Below are 20422 nucleotides of genomic sequence, written 5' to 3'. Positions count from 1 at the left end.
CTTAATGATGTTTCACCAACTCGCCCACTCATCACCAGTCACACAATGAGTCTTGCCTAGAGAGTTAAAGAGACAGCGAGGACACACACACAGAAACTAAACCTTAAATTACCGATCAACCTATCACCTATTGTCTCATTTATTATTTTATAAAAAGTCCTAAAAGTGACAGAATCCAGAGCCAACACATAACACCTTAACTTTTGTTTTGTCCAAACAGTCAAACAAATCTAAATGTCTGCCTAACTTACGCACACTAACATGCTCATAATGACAATGTTAACATGGTGATGTTTAATGTTTACTATGTTCTCCATCTTAGTTTAGCGTGTTAGCATGCTAGCATCTGCGAATTGGAATTAGCAATGTCATTAGTTTTGTAGGTATTTGGTTATAAACCAAAGTATCGGATAAATTATGATTTTGACCTGCTGGTGGTGCTCTAGTTTAACTCAGAGGAAGTCAGGATTCTTCCTCTGAGCACCGTGTGGACACCTGCACCAACTTTCATGTCATCGCTTTGTTGTTCAGGCGTTTCACTAAAATCAACCTCCTGGTGGCGCTGGAGGAAAAGTCAGAGGATTCATCCTGTGGGCACCATGAATGTCCGACAGTCGCCATGGCGATTGGATAGTTTAAAACCCAAAAGGTTTAGTAGTAACTATTTCACTATGGATTATCCTGGCAATTTTTTTTTTTTCAATTAAAATTTTGTGAAAAAGTTAAAAATGCTGATGACAACGTCTCAGAGCTCAAAGTGATGTCTTCATATTGTTTATGTTCAACTGTCCAAAACACAAAGATATTCAGTTTAAAAGTGACAAAGAAAAGCAGAATTTCCTCACATTTCACATTTGTGAAGATGGAACCAGCAAATGTTTAGCATTTTGGCTTGAAAAGTGATTAAAAGAGTAAATAATTAATTGATTATCAAACTAGTTTACATCTCTAGTTTATACAGTTAATACAACATAAACTAGACAGAAAAAGCTCATGATATTGGTTAAACAGGAGCTGGAACTTTTTTTTGTAATCTTTTATGAAATTTAGTGATTATCAAGTACTGAAATGATTAATCAACAAATTAATTGACATGTTTGATAGGTGATACATTGTTCTCCTTTATTTCAAAGAATTGCCAAACATTAACTGGTTTCAGCTTCTCAAATGTAAATATTTGCTGCTTTTCTATAATTTATATGCTTGTAAATGTAAATACACTCATCGGCCACTTCATCAATACAATCCAATACAACAGCTCTGCCATAAATTCTACTTTAGGTCGTAGTGGGTATGGTAAGGGTCCTGTATGTTAATGTGGACAAAATATTAGAAACACCATTCAATATAATGCACTCCAGTACACCACCACCACCACCACCACCACCCACTCCGGCCTCAATAATCATCATAAAGTAAAATTATCACCTTTCTGACAATGTCAACAAAAACTGAAAATGTTATAAACTTCATAAAAGTAGAATTTATGGCAGAGCTGTTGTTATGGATCGCATTAGATTGCCCAGGTGTTCCTGATGAAGTGGCCGGTGAGTGTGTGTCATACTGGGTTCTGCACTGTCGGTCGGACAAAAGCAGCCATTTCAGTACATCACATGAGGCTCAGAGGATTATTCTCATGATAGGCAGTTCTGTAACATTTTATAGAAATTAAAATAATCATTAGTGGCAGCATTAAAGCAGATAATTTTCTATAAACCAAATTAATTAGTTAATCAACTGATCATCTCTGAACTAAATTGATATTTTCTACCCAGATGTACCTGTGCCAACCAGCTCATCTCTGAAGGTGAAAAGGAAAATTAAAGAGTCCCAGTGAGACAAACATCCAAGAGTCTGATTGGCTGAGAAAGATGATTGACTGTTGTGTAATTAAAAAATTAATTGTTGGAAGGTAGCACTGGATCTATACTTCTCATAGTCCATCATTCACACTGTTATTTATCACACAAAAAAGGAGTGAGTGGGATTAAGTTGCCAAGGCAACGTGTCCTCTGATCCACCACTGCAGTTGTTTTCTCAGTACTGTGAGGACATTGGGAGTTTAAGGGGTTTTTTTTTCCATCCTTCAAACAAGCTCAAATGTGTTTGCTTTATTTGTTCTGATCTCAGAGAAAATGATACGTGTAAACGACTGTGATTAAATTCAAACTCATTTGCTTTGGTTATGTGTCTCCGTTAGGATTACAGCTATATTTAGTGCTGTGTAAATCAACATCGGAGAAAAGACGTGCGGTGGCGGAGACTCGACAGGATGCAGCTTCCTCCTCCTCTGAGCTTTTCATCCAGGAAAAAAAAAAATGCCTCAAGACTTTCACAGTGTCAGGCATCATATTTGTAAGCTTTTTTAAGAGTATGTCAGTTTTCGACACAGCACCCACAATACTAATTTGCAACTAAGTGGGGATTAGAAGAACTTCCCCTCTCCTCTCCTCTCCTCACTGCAGAGCTCTTGCCAACTTGTGGCCCGGCGCTGCAAAGTCACTACTTGAACTTGAAGTGGGGGGGAAAAAAAAAGACTCTTAACTCAGAGTTGTAATTAAACTAAATTTTAGCAATTGTCAGTTCTATTGTACAATATTGAACAGGAGTCACAAAAGTTTACAAGAGGCATTGGTTCAAAAGGAAGGATCATACTTTGTGTTATGCAGGTTCAGGTGACTTATGAACAGTAGGGCTCAACAGAGAGATAATAAGCAAAAATCCCTTCATATTTAGCTCAATCTTATGACAAGATCAAAACAGTGGTGAAAAATGTTGACTCATAACATCATAGTATTACCTAGTAAATATGCCACTACAACATGTTCCTTTGATTTCAAATGTTTCAAAAACAGCAGACTGCTGTAAAAAGCAGCTTTGAACACCATCCTGTAAAAATGTCCTCCACGATAAAACTTCTGAAGCCAGACAATTTGGTATATTTAATATATTATTGTACATCTGTGGAGGCTTTATGTTGATTTACTTGGTATGTTCTAGAAACGCTAGTTGCAGAGAGGCACCAAAAATAAATAAATATGTAAAACCAAAAACCAAGAATATGACAGGATTGTGGTGAAAAGGTCCATGCCATCTAAACATTTTCAGTGAAGTACACTTTCACATTTAGTCACCCGTCGGACAGCACCAAGTCCCCCCCCCCCCTCACCCAAAAATAACCACCACCATAACAAAAACAAGTGTGTAGGAAGCACATCAACAGCCTTGGAGAGACGTAACATCTTTGTTCTACAAATGGACAAAATACTATTGCACACACAAAGTCCTTTAAACACTACACTACACTCATGGCAAAATGGGGTTCCTATTGTTATTATTATTATTATTCTTATTTTTGGATGACTACGTTTCTGCAGGAAAGCTCCTGAGATGAGAAAAGTTTTCCTTCTTTATGCAAATATTATCAAACGGACTGTTTACTGAAAACATCCACAAGACAGCTGATGATTCCCGCTCCAGTCCTTCCTCAGTCGTTTTTGTGCAAACACCTGTTTTTGTCCTTTGTGTTTCTCACCACATTAACATCCATTAACAACATTCTCAAGACGGGCTCGCCTGCCTGTGTTTTCTTTTCCATCTTAATTCATTAAAAAGGATGTTTTTTTTGTTTTTCCCCCCAACATGATCATTTTTCTTCAGGTTTTCTCACAAAAAAAAAAAAAGCTTCAAGTTATTATTATGGTGACGGTCATCACTTGGCCGGTTCTCCTTGCCAGGTAGAATTTTAGACTCACCTGGAGGCACTTTGTGTCACGGCCGTGTGTCATATATGTGCATATAATTGAATGAGTACAAACTGTCTCCTAACACACCTGAGATAGACAAGAGGCAACAGCGAGGACAGTCATAGAAAGATTTCATCTCTAATTCTCTGAGGGGGCCACAAGGATTAACACCAATTATTACTTGAGTGATGCTGAACAGCATTGTCTTTGTGTGTTGTTCGTTTTAGCCCTTTTAAGTCCCCTCCTCTACTCTGCTGCAGCCTTCAGAAAGAAGACAGATGGACAGAATCTAAGAACCCACCACCAGCTTTTTAAAGCCGTTTCCCCCCACAGAAACGGAAAAGCATGCTGGCCCTTCCTTTTAGTAAGTCTGCCAGTGTCGCTCTCCCTCTCCAAAACATTTCTTTCTCACATGGTAGTGTTTATTAGTAGCCAAAGCTGATTGTTTATGAGTGGACATCACTTTGGGGGAGTAGGTGCCACATAGTTTCTGCCCTGAAGACATACTGTAGTGAATCCTTCGTACCTGACCTCTGACCCTCTCAGCTCAGTGCCACTTTTTTCTCAGTTATCAACACCTAGCTTGGAGAGCCCCTGCCTGAACTCATGCAGCTCATCTATCTTTCCATCCAGAATATCCATGAACTTCTTCAGCTCGCCCTTCATGTTGCCCTGCTTTTGTTGGCTTTCCTCCATGTCCATCTGAAGACCCTCTATCCTCCCCTCCAGTTCCTTGTTCGTCGTCTCTGCGGCCTGTGAACAGATAGATAATCGGAAAATAAAATTTACTTTCAATGCGGCAAAGAAGTCAAATGACAGATATACCAGGAAATCAAGTTGATCTCCTGAAATGGACGTCAATATTTGACTTTTTTTAATGTTAGCAGAGATGTCACACTAAAGAAGACCTTTTTTTTTGACTCACAGCTACTTTTAGAAAAAGATAAAAGCAGTTCAACTGGCCTTTCAAGCATTTTATCTCCATATATGCAATAAAAAAACAAATATCAAATATCAAAAATACAATTATCTAAACTGAAAACCAATCTCACATTTAGGAAACATTTTTGTATGTGTGGGGCTGGGAGGGTGAAGTGAATCTTTCAGACTAGCAGGCGACACGAGTGACACATTAATGCCAAAGATACCATTGCTGGGAGGGGTTTAAAATAGGAGTGCTAAATGGGTGTTGCGCCTGCATGACTGTATCCTCCAGCTGACTCCTGAAACCTGATCTCCATGTGGGGTGTCGTCTTTAAATAGAGGCGAGACATGACCACAAACACAGAAGTAGAGTAGGTAGAAAAAAAAAAAAAAAAACACGTTAATGTCAGTGGATTAACTTTAATTTGGCGGCACGAAAGTAGTTTTATTTTATCGACTCATTTCTCTCTGAATGGACTCTGGTTCAGTTTTTGTTTCGGGCCTCGTGAATAGACGGAGGTATTCGAGAAATCCCATTGTCTCTGCTTCTCCTCCGTGTGGATAGCCGGTTAGATAAACTCCTGCTTCAGCCAGTTCTGTTGTCACTGTCATTCATCCAGCTGGCTGTTGCAGAAACAAACCAGGCAGTCGAGCTTTGTAGAGCGCAGGAACTTCAGGCATGCCACTGTTGGTTTTATTCTCCTCCCTGCCCCGGCTTGAAAGGCAGCACATGCATGACAGCTTGGATGATAAAATCGTGCTCTGAGTCAGTCAGAACAGGGCGAGAGATGAGCGTCACTATCAATGCAGCTCATGTCAGACTTGGCAATAACAGCACAGTCATTCACCGAGCCTGGCACTTCTGGTTTCACAGAAAGTCTGATATTACTCAATGAAACAAACCCGTCTTGAAGAACAAGTGCTCTTTGTTATGAGGAAAATGGGAGGTGATGGGTGTGAATCTGTATTGTTTCGGGGCTTCTGGCAACAAAAGAATCTAACACCCAACTTAACCTCACAGACGCAAACCACACACCTACAGAAATGTGACGAATGAGCCTCAGTCATTACACCACAGCTCTCAAACAACTTCAGCTGTGTTTGTAGATCAAATCTGCGCCGCTAGGAAACTAATAAGCCGTGACAGAGATGTAGTATCTCTGTTTCACGCTGCTATAGTCAGGGAGAGAAATACCTTTTCAAAAGGCAATAATCCACTCAACGTTGTACTGGGGATGAAGCTTCATTAGTAGATATAGTAACCAGAATGTGCCTTAGTGAGACACGTGACGGCAATGTTGTGTCACCAGCCTTCGGGCAAAATGATGAATAGGGACTCTCATTCTCCGTCTCCGTCTGAAAGCGCTGCTTACGCCTCAGAGCCTGTGTGTTACCTCGGTGTGACAGCCATCGTGTCCTCACGTGTGCTGGAAAGCTCGAGGTCTGTGCAGCTCTCTTTATGCTCTGTAGTAAAAAAACGCACCTGAGAGAGAGAGAGAGAGGGGTTTGTGGGATTTTCTGGGTGCTTTGAACGTACCTGCAGTTTGGCGGTGATGGTCTCGCACTCTGCCATGAGCTGAGGGATTATCTCTGCCTGCTTCCTCAGGTTCTCCAGTTCCTGGGAAAAAAAAATAAGTTCAGCTGTCTGTTCATCAAAAGTCAAGAAATCTTATCAGGTTGATGCTTTGTAGATTGTTTTCTTAAGAACACCAGGGCACGGGTGGACTATAGCGCCCCTCTTTTCTTCTTTCTATACTGCTGATATGATAGCTGAGTTTCAACTGTTAAACATTTTTCAGATACCTTACTTTGAGGATTATCAACATGTTTCTCTACAAATCCTTTTCCCCCATTTAACAAAAGAAGTCACATTTTCAAATGTTAGAGGATAATGTGACATTTTGGGAAATACACTTATTCGCATTCTTGCTTGAGAGTTAGTTAGCAGCTACTTAGCTTAGTTTAGCATAACTAAATCTGCCAACCAGCATCTCTAAAGCTTTCCAATTTACATGTCATATCTAATTTGTTTAATCTGTACAATCACAATTACTGAAGTGTAAAACTGACAAGTTGTGGTTGTTTTCGGGTGCTTATGTGCCAGACTATTTCTTGGTCAGGAGCAGTGACATCCTGGATTAAACACATGAGATATAACATGTTCATTATTGAGCTTTAGACATGCTGGTAGATGATTTTGTTACCTTTGGACAGAGCCAGACTAGCTGTTTCCCCCTTTTTGGTCAGTACCAAATAAATATTGAGGTTCAATACCCAGCCCTAACACAGATACATTTATATTAAGTTGACAATGTTGATTTATGTACACTGCCCCCTGAAATAAACTATATACAAAAGTGGCAGCAATGCAAAGCAGGTAAGGAAAAAAGAAAAAAGAAAAAAATCATCCCAGACTTTGAATACTGAAGATTCAGCCTTGTCTCTGTTTTTCCGCCTCGTGCTCATGTTTGTTTTCTATTATTGTTCTGAAAAACTCATCCCTTCCCTGGTTTTAAGACAAACACTACATATAATTTCATAGCTTCCGTCACTGCTTCAGGTGCTTCCACACAAAGTAATAATTGGCTGAGTCTTTGTAGTCACCTGCAGCAGCTTTGTTCTGTCAGTTCACAGCTGGCCAGCGCTGGGTTCAGCACCACAGTGAATGATTAATAATTCATTGGCACGTTTTTAATTGGAAGAGTTGAGCGTGTGCATTTCTACAAGAGGGTGAGTCACTCGGCAGATGAGCCTCTGTGGGGCTGTCTGCTGTATCAGTGCTCTGCAAACAATAAGATTTCTTTTTGCTGGCCACTCGGTCAGTTTCAGGGCATTTTGGAAGATGCACAGAACTGTGGAAACGTGCAGCCCCTGAAGGGCATGATTCTTTGATTATAATCTTTCAAAATCAGCTCAGACTCTTTGAACTACTTCCCTTTTGTTCTATAAGAAATACTGCTCTCGAAGGAAATATTTATACGTTCTATTAATACTCAGGCTGCCAGGTGGTAAACTAGAATATCCCAGACACACTGTTCACCTCTGGGAATCTGACTGGGTCTTTATGCAGCATAGCCACTGAATTTATTATTAAATTCAAGCTACACAATGAGTTGATTCATTGATTAGACAATTGACAGACAATCAATCAACAATTTTTGATGATCAATGATCATTTATAAAGCAAAATTCACTTCACTTCTGAAATGTGAGGATTTGTTTCTTGTCTGTTTTATGTTACTGAAAGTTTCAAATCGTTTGTTGTTGCAACATGAAGACATCAACTCTGGGAAACTCTGACAGACTATTCTTCTAATATTTGACAGACTAGACAATAAATCAGTAAAAAGTGGTTTGTTGCAACCGTCATACATGTGTTAGAGAGAAAGTAAAGCTTGATTTGTAGTGTCAGGTTTGTAATCCGCTCTAAAAACTGACAGAAAGCAGTGGCACATGACGGATCAAACTGTATAAAATATCTAAAATTATGTGGCTACTCCAAACTTATAAAGCCATAACAAATGGCAAAAAAGTACTGAAAAAAATGTGTTTTTCTGATTAAACAGAAATATAAACCGATTTTCTTTTTTTGCTGTTTTTTTTCTTATGTTTCACACATGGCTGAACGTACACCCCGTCAACTTCATGAAAAGGAAACCCAGTCAGTGCAGAACAAAGCAGGAAGAATAAGAGATTGCCAGAAGTCAGTCCTAATCATTTGTCTGCACACTGAAGCAACATTTTACCAGCAATGAGCAAAGGTCAAAAGACTGTGTGGCCGCGCAGGGCTCGTCCTCATTAGAAATAACAGCACCATTAGGCTCCGCTGAGCTGACAGTCAGCTAGTTTAGATTACGGATGACTGATGTAGTAGACATAAGGCAACTCCACTAATGGTATTTGTGCCAAAATTCCCTGCTGCTCTGATTAGAGACAAAGTCAGTGGATGAATTTACATTTACCCCAGTCTGACTGTTTTCACGGTGGAGTTCAACTGAAACAAAAACAGGATGTCAGCTAAAAAATATAAAAAGCTTATGAAATTATAAGCAGCACAGCAAGTGAGATTTAAAAAAAAAAGAAATTGGAGGAGAAAAAACAACAGTGAGCAGTATAAAGGTCTGGGTTTAGCTGGGTAGGCGATCCATAAAAGAACCCAAGATCCCCTCAACAGCACCCATCATTTCCTACTGAGGAATAATCACCTCCTGAGGGAGAGGAGGGGTACTGAGTAAGAACAAGAGGCAAAGAGCACAGTGAAGAAACTCACTGAAATGTAGGAATGAGAAAGTAGATCTGTAACTTCAGAAGATGAAGCGGTGGAGTGCAAACCTGAAAATTATAATTTCTTTAAAAGAAGAAAGGGTGAGGAAGGATGAGCGGATCATAAAACTTTCAGGGTAAGATACAACCTCCTCTGTGAAACAAGCTTTTTGTAATAAACCCCCTGCTGTCAGTCTGGTGCGTGGCCACAGTCCTGTTGTTTCATGACGAATGCGATGCGGACGTCTCACCTGCTCTTTCTCGTGTAGCTCGGTCTCCAGCTCCTGCACTCGTGCACTCAGTTGGGCGTTTCTCTGCTTCTCCTGATTGGCTTCATTACACTGGGCTTCTAGTTCTGCAATCTAAAACACAGCGAAAGAGGGTGAGAGCTGCTTTATTTAAAAACGTCAAGTTTAAATATACTTTTTAAAGTGCGACAGCAGAAGTTCCCATTTTTGTTTATCCATGATACATCTATTACATTGTACACAATTTGTGGAATACTGGACATTATGGATATTGTAAGTAGTGGCATCTTGAAAACTTAATCTAGCAATTAAAAATAAAACAGCGTGTTACAGAATGAACAGTATCATTGCCACACCAGCCCAGCTGCAGTAACAGCCCACATTGATTATGAAACTAAAATGATTCTATTTTTAGTGGACATAGAGGCAAGACTCTGGTGCAGGGAATATGAAACCTAATAAAATGCACAGTTTCCTCCTCCTTAGAGGAAACTTGCATAAAACTGACCAAACTAAGTGAGTGACTTACACATCACATTGAACAGATTTTAAGTAATTAAGTCACCTAACTGGCAGTGAGAATCTATTATTTTTTTGACAGTTTGTGGTGCAGTAATGTTTCTTTACTAAAGTCACTTTTTTTTTTGTCCGCAGGATCAATGAACATTGTGTACTTTATTTAACTTCCCTGTAAGAGTGCATGACTGTATTACCTTTTCCCTGAGCGTGTCACTCTCCTCCTTGCAGGCACTAAGTTGTTTCTTCCAGCTTTCTACATTAGCTGAGGACTCCTGCAGTGCGTCCACCAGCCTGGCATTATTTTCTCTTAAAGTCTGCAGCTCTGTTTCCCACTTCTTGGCGTTGGTGTTGCTGCCAGACAGGAGAGAGAGAGAGAGAGAGATCCAGGAGGAGAGTTATTAATGGAAAGAAAATTTAGACAGGTTAACGTTGAATTGCCAGGGGCTTGTGCCCACTGACATGACACATGATGCTACAAAATCCTTCCAGTCATAACTATTTAATTAGCGTGGACGTGCATCACACTGTCAGGAGCTATTTAGACGAGAAATAAGAAAGAAGTGGTGAGAGAAATCTTGAAGGTCTAATGAGCTGTACCCCTGATAAATCCTTTAATACCACAGTGTGTGATTTTTGTCTTATCAATGAGGTTGGACAGGTTGTGATGTACAGTATATTTAGTATGCATCACTGTTCCCTTCCTTATGCATGGCTGGGTTGAAGCGTGCTGCTCTCCATCAAATGTGGACAGACTTGTACTGCAGCATTCTGCAGTCCTCGACTGTTTCACTGCTGTGACACATTTCCACAAAACAAAATCCCAAAGCCTTGTAAACACGAGTAAAAGGGCCAATAAACACAGAGCTCAACTGTGTTTTATAACCACGACAACCTGGAGACGTTTAACAATACATGTAAACTTGATACATCCTGCTGTGGTGAAAAAAAAAGTTTACTTTCTTTATTCTTAACCTTTATTTTACAGATCTGTAATTTCACATGAAGTTTCCTGAAAATAACCTTTCAATTAGGTTCTAATAATAAGAAACGATATTCTGAGACAGGTGTTTGAGTTTAGTTGGTTGTCCAGAGGAATTTCCTTAACTGAACTGGTCAATTTAAACTAAAGTAATTATGAATTCATCAGTAATTTATCATTGGAAACTTTTGTCCACTACGAAGCACACGATTCAACAAATATAGAGACAAAATACATTTTACATGTTCACTGACCTCACTAAAAGATTCTCTAGGTTACACTTATAATTTTCCATATAATTAGTACCAAATTACATATGATTACATATCAGTTCCTTTGTAAAAAATGATCAAGAACTGTGGGATCTGTAAAATAAAGCAAATAAAGCACTGATGCAGATGTTCATTTACTAAAGTCACTTAGATCTTGTAAGGAAAGGTCTGAAGGGTTTTTTTTTTACCTCAGGACCTTTTTCCATCTGGATCAAATATGTCAGTGATGTTTTTGCTGCTACCCAGTACTAATTCTGGCTAAAATTAATCGCTGTAGTTTTAGTCGACTCTGATGCCCTGGGGTCATTTCAGTCCCATCTGGAACTACATCTGGTGTTTCGTGCAATTACCGATTTATACACTCAGCATCTGGATTATAAAAGCCATATAACCAAATAGCAGAGTAATAATAATAATAATAATAATTTTATTTATATAGCACTTTTCAAAAACTAATTGCAAAAGAGCTAGCCTGCCTGATCTCATCCGGCAGGTCGTTCCAGAGTTATGGGGCCCTGACTCCAAGGCTCGGTCTCCTCTGGTTTTTCGCCTCGACCTAAGAATTACTAACAGACCTCTGCTGGAGGATCTCAGGCTGCATTCAGGCTCATAAGGTGTTAGTAAGTCAGTGATATAATCACGGACCAACCCCAAACATGCTTTAAAAGTAATCACCAAATTTTAAAATCAATTCTAACACCCAGATTTCTGCACTGGGTTTTGATACAACCTAAGTGAGAGGAGAAGTGCTCACTGGAGGAGTCTGGACCTATGATAATGGCTTCTGATTTATCTGAGTTTGACTGAAGAAAGTTTTGAGAGAGCCAGTTTTTAACATCTGTAAGACAGGATTGTATTTTAACCAGTTGTGATGTTGGAGTCAAACGAGAAGTAGATCTGGGAGTCGTCCGCGTAAAGAGTGGAGCAGCATCACTCTATAGATTAGATCAGGTGATTTCTGAGCCCTTTGGGGACATGATCTCATCCCAGCAGCAATAAAATGAAGAGAGAGAGAGTACATCTGAGCACAGTTTGGTGCAGAGACATTTAACACAAGAAACAATAGTGTGGAAGATAACAGGAGCTGCTGTGTTTGGAGTTTAAAATAATTCAGTATGATGCCCCTTGAAGAGAGTTCTCCTGGACTATGGTGAGATTATATGGTGCAGTCAGGTTTACCAAACCTTTTGTATGACTGAGTGAAATTACTGATATGCATAAGTAATTGCATAAGATTGTCCACCTGTCTTGGTAAAAACTCCACAAAACACATTTTTATTTTACTACAAGAGGATCCTTGAAGGATTGTGATGACGCAGGATGAAAGGTGGTAAATAAGCATTTTGTGTAAAATATTTTATTCTGACACTGCTTCACAAGTGAGTGCTTAATCACAGTGTAGTACTGACTTCTTCTTCGAACAGTTTCCACTCTACTTTGTTCACATTCAAATAACCAAATTCACACCTGTGTATCATCGGATTATACGGCTTATACAACATCACCAGCTGCAGGCAAAATTTGTTTCTGACTTTCAATTTATTTGGCCCTGTTGAGTAAATGAAGGGAAAAATCTTACCGAAGAGGATCACCCGAAAACTGTGGTATAGTGTGTTAACACACCATTTTAACTATGGAGTTTGTGCCCAAAGTTAAAACAGTGATAATGTTACACCAAACCATATCAAATTTGGAGTTGGATGAACACCAAAAGACATATGAAAATGAAATAATACACGTAGACATTGTTTAGTTGAATGCTTTTTTCACAGAAGACATGTTAACATGTCACATTAAGAAAAGCACAAGTTTAAATCTAACATATAAACATTTAAGAACAAATAAGATGTGTGTCACATTAAAACAAGTTCTTCTCTGATATTTTCATGAAATGGATCCTTACCTCTGCTCTACTGCACTCTTGAGGAGTTCGTTCTCGTTCTTCAGCAGGGCAGCCTCCGGACCGACATGAGAGATTTTCTCATCATCTGTCCCATTAATGCTGGACGCCTGGTTGGTTGACGGTGTCTCACGTCCAGACTCCTGGAAGGTGATGGAGGAATTTTTGTGTTTCGGGGCAGTTTGTGAGTATAGATTCTTCTTACCTGCAGCTTTCTAAAGTCTTTAAACGTGTCTCATAAATACCGCTCTGTGGGTGAGAAAGGGTTCTGGGTTTGTATCGGTAAAACACTCAACGCTCTCAACACATCAGCTATGTCATGAGAATTACTGTTGCCAGTATTTATCGTGTCATGTGGGCCAGAAGCTTTCTGTGTCTCACAGTTGAGTCTGATTCCTGCCATCTGGAGTCAGTGCAGGCAGAGAGCAGGCACTGTCTGCTGAATGTACCTCAAATCAAACTCTCCCAAAGCTTTTTACATACTAACAAAAAAAATGACTATTTGGGTTCATTTGTGTAGAGCTGAGAGAACTTTCTGCCTGTGATTAACCAAAGCTGTTGTGCCTACCAGGTAGTAAGTGGCTTACGGACCTTTGGCCTTTCTACATCTCTCATTCATGATGAATCACACTTTCACATGAATGATTTCTGTTGTGTTGACTTGTATTATTCAGAAAAGGCTTCTTATGACTGTGTATAAATATTTAACCGAACTATTTAAATACTTGATCATGCCAAAAGCAATTTCTAAAATGCAGAATCTGTGCCTTAAACTTTTCTCGCTCTAGAGGGTCAAAGCGACTGTAGAGGGAAACGGTTGGACAGCAGAGGTGTTGTATTGAATCAGAATTTCAGACAGCAGTGAGATATAATTTACCTGGGAGTGATTACTCATCGTCTCCACCTTCTCTTGAGATTTGTCCCTTGCTAGCTTGGCTGCTTCTTTTACCTCCTGGAACTTTTCAGCAAACTGAAAATGGAAGAAATGAAAGATGTAAAAGAGTTGTGATCAGCTGCAATACAAGATGAAATGTCATACGCAGTGTGGCTCATTTTAAAATATGTGGGAGTTTATGGAGCCAACTGTCTGATAATGAGGACTGATGAATCTGATACATTAAATCCTCTGATTGTTTTTCCCCAACTGATGTTCAAAGGAAGGAGCTTATTCTTTATTTATATATTTTACAATAAAAATGAAATAAAGCCAAATTGTACTTTGTCACTTTTGAGTCCTATTATTAATACATAATCCTAAATATTTGAAGCTTTTTGAAGGCTTATGTGACTTCAGGTGTTTCCTCTCACCTTGGTGAGCTGCTGCTCTGAGGAGAAGCCTAGACCAAACACAGTGTTGGCCCTGCTGTCTGCCCACTGGCCAAACTTCTGCGACGTCTTGGTGAACGTCATGTTGGGTGTGATGGTGCTGTTGATGATGACCTGTCAGGAAAAATCAACAAAGCAATCTATCATGAATTTCCCATTGATGACACAACCATTTAGCTCTGCTGAGGATCATAATTGTAATCAATAAAGATATATACACGTCTAGCACGGCCCTAAGGTTTATCTGACACATGCTCTCTCCAGCAGGACGATGCCTGATGCTGGGTTTTGAATGTTACATGTCTCATCCAACCAAGAGATATTAGAGGATTTCCTGCAGCTGCATTCACATGATGAATAGTCTTATTGATTTATCAAAAGGACAAAACCGCTATTGTATCTCCAATCATACAAAAGTAAATCTGTAATACCCTGCTCATGTCTTTCACCATTCCCACACTGACACGTTTGATTACAATTAGCATATTTATTTTTCTCAGGATGGTCCACTTCGTATAATAATGAAGAATCATACAGTCCTACAATCCACAGTGATTAAAACTTCCACATTGTCATACACAAAAACCTACTTACTACTTACATACATCTTCTACTTGTCCTTACTATTAGATGATTTTACCCATCAACTCTCTCACCATATTTGTAATTTTGTATGTATTTTGTATTTATTAGATTACAAAAAGCCAGAGGGGAATATCTATTTTAGACAAGTCCAGCAAATTAAGTTCTTGACAAATCAAAGTACACTTTCCGCATCCCATTGATGTAAAAATCATATACAAATCCAATACTGCCATAAAGATGTCCTGTTAAGTGATGTGCAACAGTACCAAAAATTGCCCAATATAACCAGAGATATTAGCTACCTCGCTATAAACAGTGTGGAAAAATCTCTGACGGTTGACAAAGTTATATTGTCTTATTGGCCATTCTTTGTAACTACAGTGGACAAATGTTTATACATAAAAAGCAAAGAAATTAAAATAAATCTACCGAGAATGATGTTGGATGGCAAATTGAGACTTATGGGTCAGAAATAAATCTAAACTTGATGACATTTTTGGGGGTAAGTGTCTCCACAGTGTCCTGAGGACTCTGAAGGAGAATCCATCTTCGATTTCAACACTGGCACACACACAAAGACACACACTTCACAGTGGCGACTGCTGACCCACTAACCTCTAAGTAGTCAAATTACAATCTCCATATTTGCTACAGTGCTCACCTGTTGTAGCTACACAGTAAATCAGCTGCCAGAAAACATCTGCTGCAGTCTAAAATTGTAAACCGGTACACGAGGCAGCAACAGTAGCAACCAATAGATGCTTAAAACGCACTTTAAGCCTGACCAGACGGCACTGATTTGTGTGTGTTCTGCATCGCTGTAAATACAGGCATGTCTAATCCTGCAGTATATGAACAGGCTGCTAGATGTGCCATTAAACACAAGCAGCTCCAAGTTACTCCAGTGCATGCACACAGACCAAACCTCACTACCAAGATATAAGAGAACTTAGAAACAGCACATGCAAATTACCCCGACGATTAAGAAACAATAGAAGACAGTTTAATCACAATGCAGCCCTTGTTTCATAGCAACATGAACACAGGATTTGAGAATTTAAAATCGCTGACAGACTCGTGTCTTTTTCTACGCCCCCATCGTCTCCCTCTTCATCTTTTCAGTGCTGAGGTGTTAAAACAGTTTACACTGCATCATTACTGGACACAGAGACCCAGAAAGCAGAGACTGAGTTAACACAATGAGCAACATTACACACACACACACAATCAATAGCCTCTTAGACAATTGTGTCCCATTCAGAACAATGCTAATGGATCCTAAACAGAGAGAGAGCTCACTGCACATACACTAAAAAGCCCCTCAGACCTTTGTCAGTGTCGCATGTTGAAAATATTATAGTTGCCACCAGTGATTCAGGCTGCATTCATCACAGGTTTATAAGGAGTGGCAATTTACTAACGTACGGTAATCTGATTTTAAAATCATAACTCTTTCAGAGGCTTCATCAAAACAAAGATGACCTAATTTCCCCTGAAGAAGAACCTGGGCAAAGCCTGAACAACATTTGTCTCATCTCATGCAGCCGAGTAAATATTTAACAAAGCTTGTCGTGCTGATTCAAAGGGAAGTGTGAAGATAAGATGAAACTTTAATGACTATTGTGGGAAAACTGGGCCGTTACTACCAGATAAAGCAAAAAGTAGAGTAAAAAATTAGTAAACAGTAAATAACTACCAATCAACACTGGAACAGATCATGACTAATAGAAATATATTAATCAAATGTTTCCTTTTTGACAAACTGCTGCAGATTACATTCACATTTAACAATCACATGTTGTCGATCAGCCAATGGGAGTCCAATGATTTCTTCTCCATTTCATCTTCTTTGTTTGCTAAAATTCTTTCAGAGTCATCTCTACATTTCATGCTCAACTTCTGCTTGAGCTGAGTTTGTCCTCTTCAAATCGACAACTCACTTGTCAAGTTAAACTTGGTAATTTAACCTGAATCTTGTTAGACTGATAGACTGTAGCTTTGTTGGACTGATATTATATACTGATGCTAGATGTTATGACAGGCCTGTGAATAAGTTAAATCAGTCAGATTTGACTAGATAAGCCAGTTTTTTTGATAAACAATAGGTGGAAAGGAACAAATTAAAGCCACAGTAATAGTGTTTCTGATCCTGCCACCGTGTCTGTGGTGTGTAATAGGATAATGAGCAGAAGGAACATGATCAAATTTACACCCCTGAAACTACACATCACATATCTAAAGTCTGCAACAGTTTCCTGCTCTGATCATCTGAAGATTACTCCAAACTCAAATTATATCAGTCACAACTACGGCTGGGGGAAATTCAATATAATCCTTTTTTGTCATTCAGAGGCATGATATTGTGATGATTTGATCATATCAGGTTATCAGTTTACAGAGTTCTGCTATTCTAAATGAATGATTTCAAGCCTACTGCAATAAGAAGCAAACAAAAAGATTTTTAGCTACAAGTTTTTTTTATACATGTGAAGACTCATTGAATCTGAAGTAATTTTTCAAGCAAAAATAACAAACATCCCCTAGTTCAAGCTTCACTATTGTGAGGATTTGCCGATTTCCGTTGTCTTTTGTGATTGAATTTTGGACTTTTTGTTGGGCAAAACAAACAATTTTAAGACTTCAATTTGGTTTTGAGGAAACTGTGATGGGTGTTAAACTGTGATGAACAACAGTGGAACACAGTTAAATGGTGTATATTGAAGTTAATTCAACCATATCACCCACTTATCCAACAAATCATTCAACAGGTTATTGATCATGTATTGTAGCTGTGTAATGAAAGAAACATGAGATGATGCAGGATCACAACGTGTAGGAAGCTCTATTGCATTATCTACAAGTTGAAAGTACCAGGTTGTCCCCCATCATCATGGGCCCTGTAATAGTATGCTGGCATGTACCGAGTGTGCGACTCAGCTAGCGACCGAGCGAGTGGGAGGAGTGTGACAGAGGGAGGGAGAGTGGAGTGACGCTGGCAGCTGTGCGGGTGGTGAGCCGAGCTGCGTATCAAGTGGCACAGGAGGCGCGGAGTGAAACTCAGAGGGTCAGTTTGAAACTGTAAGACAGCCAGGGAGGTTATAAGAGATGTCTTCTGCGGCTGATTATGTGTCTGCAGAGTGCACAGAATCTGCAGAGTCAGTAAGTAGAGTCAGCTCCCATGTTGGTAGGGAAAATGACTGATCACTTGTCAAGCACCAAATGCCAGAAAATCTTGTTATAGCTGTAAAGAAAGGACACCAGCTACACAGAGGGGTAACGTTTAAAGTTGATAAAAATGTAAATGTCTTTATTATCTAGAGAGCCAAAGTTCTAGGCTCACTTTTGATTCTATTCCACATATTAAGTTATTTTTTTCTCTTAAAAGTGAAGCATGATACTTAAATATTGTGTTCATGATATAAATGTAAAAATGCCAATACTAGCGTACCTACTCATAACATTTTAGCATCTCACTATTTAACAGTCAACAACTGCAAAATTCTGTGAGTTTCAGCTGAATATCACAAACACCTAGGGTTTTGAAGGGAACATATCAAAATAACGGTGGCAAATGTGCAGCAAGGACAGTGATGATGATGAACAGGAAGAATTGGCAGTGGCGTTAAAACTGAAATGCGGCCAAAGAAAGACGAGATGATGGTTGCTGTGTCCTCTCATCAAATCGCACGGCAAAATGAAAAATTATGATTGCTCATCAGGCAGAGGTGTGATGCGGATGAAGAAATGTTAGATATTTTTTGTTTGTCTGCCAACTGCTTTAATGGCCTGATGCATTTCATCACACCATATATTATGGACTTTAAAAAAAAACAAAAAAAAACACAACGTGTTCCCTGGTGGCAATGACGCAGGCTTCCTCCGCTTCAAAAACTTAAGTGAAGTCATACATAATTATAATAGTGGCAGCTTAATAAAACAAATAAATAAATGATGTGTTCATTTGTGTATTATCAAGGCTTTAACCTCTAAACCATTTAATAAAGCTTTATGACTATAGAATGGAGGTCTGGAACATGCTTCTTAAGGCTGCACGCAACTAAACATGTATGCACGTAGTGTATCATGAATGTGTTTTTTCTTTTCCACTCACGTGTAAGAGCGACTAGTTTGCAAACCAACTGAGGTCTGATATGCAACATACACCGGTGTGATGTGGAAGCTTAAAACCTACAGCAAACATACACAGAAAATGGACTTTTCAGTGAAGTAGGAGACATCTTGTGTCCAACAGTTAAACGTTTGGAAACTAAACATATTTGCATATTCCTAGTCTGGATTTTTCAATGAGGGAGAAGAAGTAAATGGTGACACAAAAATTACAACCTGATTGGGTTGATAGAAGCCCAAAAACCCTGATCCATTAGTATTATTGTGCACTCAAACCAAAGCTGGTACAGTATGAGCTCGTATGAAGCTCCAACATCAGGGATGTCAGTGCTGTAAACATCGTTGCATATTCAGAGGGTATCTTATCAGAAAAACAAACCCTGAAAACAGTTATTGTATGATTATAACAATATTAAAATGTTTGTCAAAAGCATATTGTATACTTTTTTTTTAATCTCCAATGAAAAGGCTTCTGTTCGTCAGCCGACCTAATGATCCCTTCAGGACATGTTAGAACAGCAGAAATAATAATCTGCTATCTGCTAATTATCTGCTAATATCTACTAGTTGAAAGTTCTTAAAAGCATATCTTCAATAGTTAAAAACTGAACATCTGGCAAACCTTCAACGGCCAAAAAAACACATGTAGGAAGCTCAGAGGATACTTCTATTTTAGATCACAAGCCCTCAGCACAAGAGCCAAAATGTTAATTTTGGACACTGGCTGTGAGAGAAGTAGTGAGAAATAAAGACAGAAAGACTGGGTAGTTAAAGTACCAGTAGACTTTAAGAGAGAAAAATATGAGGCAAAAGAAGTACAGGAAATATTCAAGCACCAGAGAAAAAGCTTTACGTTAGCTCCTGAAGTTCTTGGAATAATTCATAAAGTACAGCGAGTAAACTCTTCACTGTGTTGTCATTTTGTTTGGTACATCCCTGTATGAGAAGTATGATTCAGGATGAGCGAGAGTCAAAAGTGCTGATATGCTCCTCTACTTGCCATATCATCAGCAGCGAGTTGCCCAACCATCACGGATGGACGAATATAAGCTGACGGTCTGTCACAGTTAGTGTGTACAGCGGCACAGACTATTCTGCTAGACAGACCTGTCTCGCTTGCAGCTAGTGTACAAACTAGAAACTATATTTAACATTTATATGATATGACTCAACATTTCCTGCTCATACAGACATCACTTTGACTTACTTAAATTCAAATGGAAACCGGGATAGAGCTCAAATCAGTGGGAGTCATTTCTATTTAAATAAAAGAATAACGTTTTCTTTCGCAAATTTTTAATTGTCATACCTCACATATAGCTGTTGCCTGCAGACATGTTATAAAGGCATACTGCTCTGCTACTCAAGGTTACAGGAGAGTGGAGAGACAATAGAGAGGACGACATAAGTGGGGATGCAGAGAGAAGACTTCTGGCCTTGGGGGTATAGATGACCATATAGAACATACACAAGTATAGATGAACGTAGCCAGAAATAAACTAGAAATCCTATCTTTGTCTTAGGAGAGAAAA

General features: G+C 39.1%; 1 protein-coding gene across 2 annotated transcripts in view; it reads right to left on the bottom strand.

The window, feature by feature from the left end:
- Nucleotides 1-2551: 2551 nt before the first annotated feature.
- homer2 (homer scaffold protein 2) overlaps nt 2552-20422 on the bottom strand; it is a 32115-nt gene continuing 14244 nt past the window's right edge. For both annotated transcript variants that reach the window (XM_042412070.1, XM_042412077.1), the window contains 7 exons: nt 14160-14291; nt 13729-13821; nt 12855-12994; nt 9895-10051; nt 9185-9295; nt 6208-6288; nt 2552-4499 (listed from right to left, as the gene is read on the bottom strand). In XM_042412070.1, coding sequence (XP_042268004.1) covers nt 4311-4499; nt 6208-6288; nt 9185-9295; nt 9895-10051; nt 12855-12994; nt 13729-13821; nt 14160-14291 — 903 coding nt within the window. In that variant the 3' untranslated portion in view covers nt 2552-4310. The remainder of the gene's footprint in view (nt 4500-6207; nt 6289-9184; nt 9296-9894; nt 10052-12854; nt 12995-13728; nt 13822-14159; nt 14292-20422) is intronic.

Source organism: Thunnus maccoyii, chromosome 1, assembly GCF_910596095.1.
Source record: "Thunnus maccoyii chromosome 1, fThuMac1.1, whole genome shotgun sequence".
Classification (NCBI taxonomy): Eukaryota; Metazoa; Chordata; class Actinopteri; order Scombriformes; family Scombridae; genus Thunnus; species Thunnus maccoyii.
This window is presented reverse-complemented; position numbering and strand designations above follow the sequence as displayed.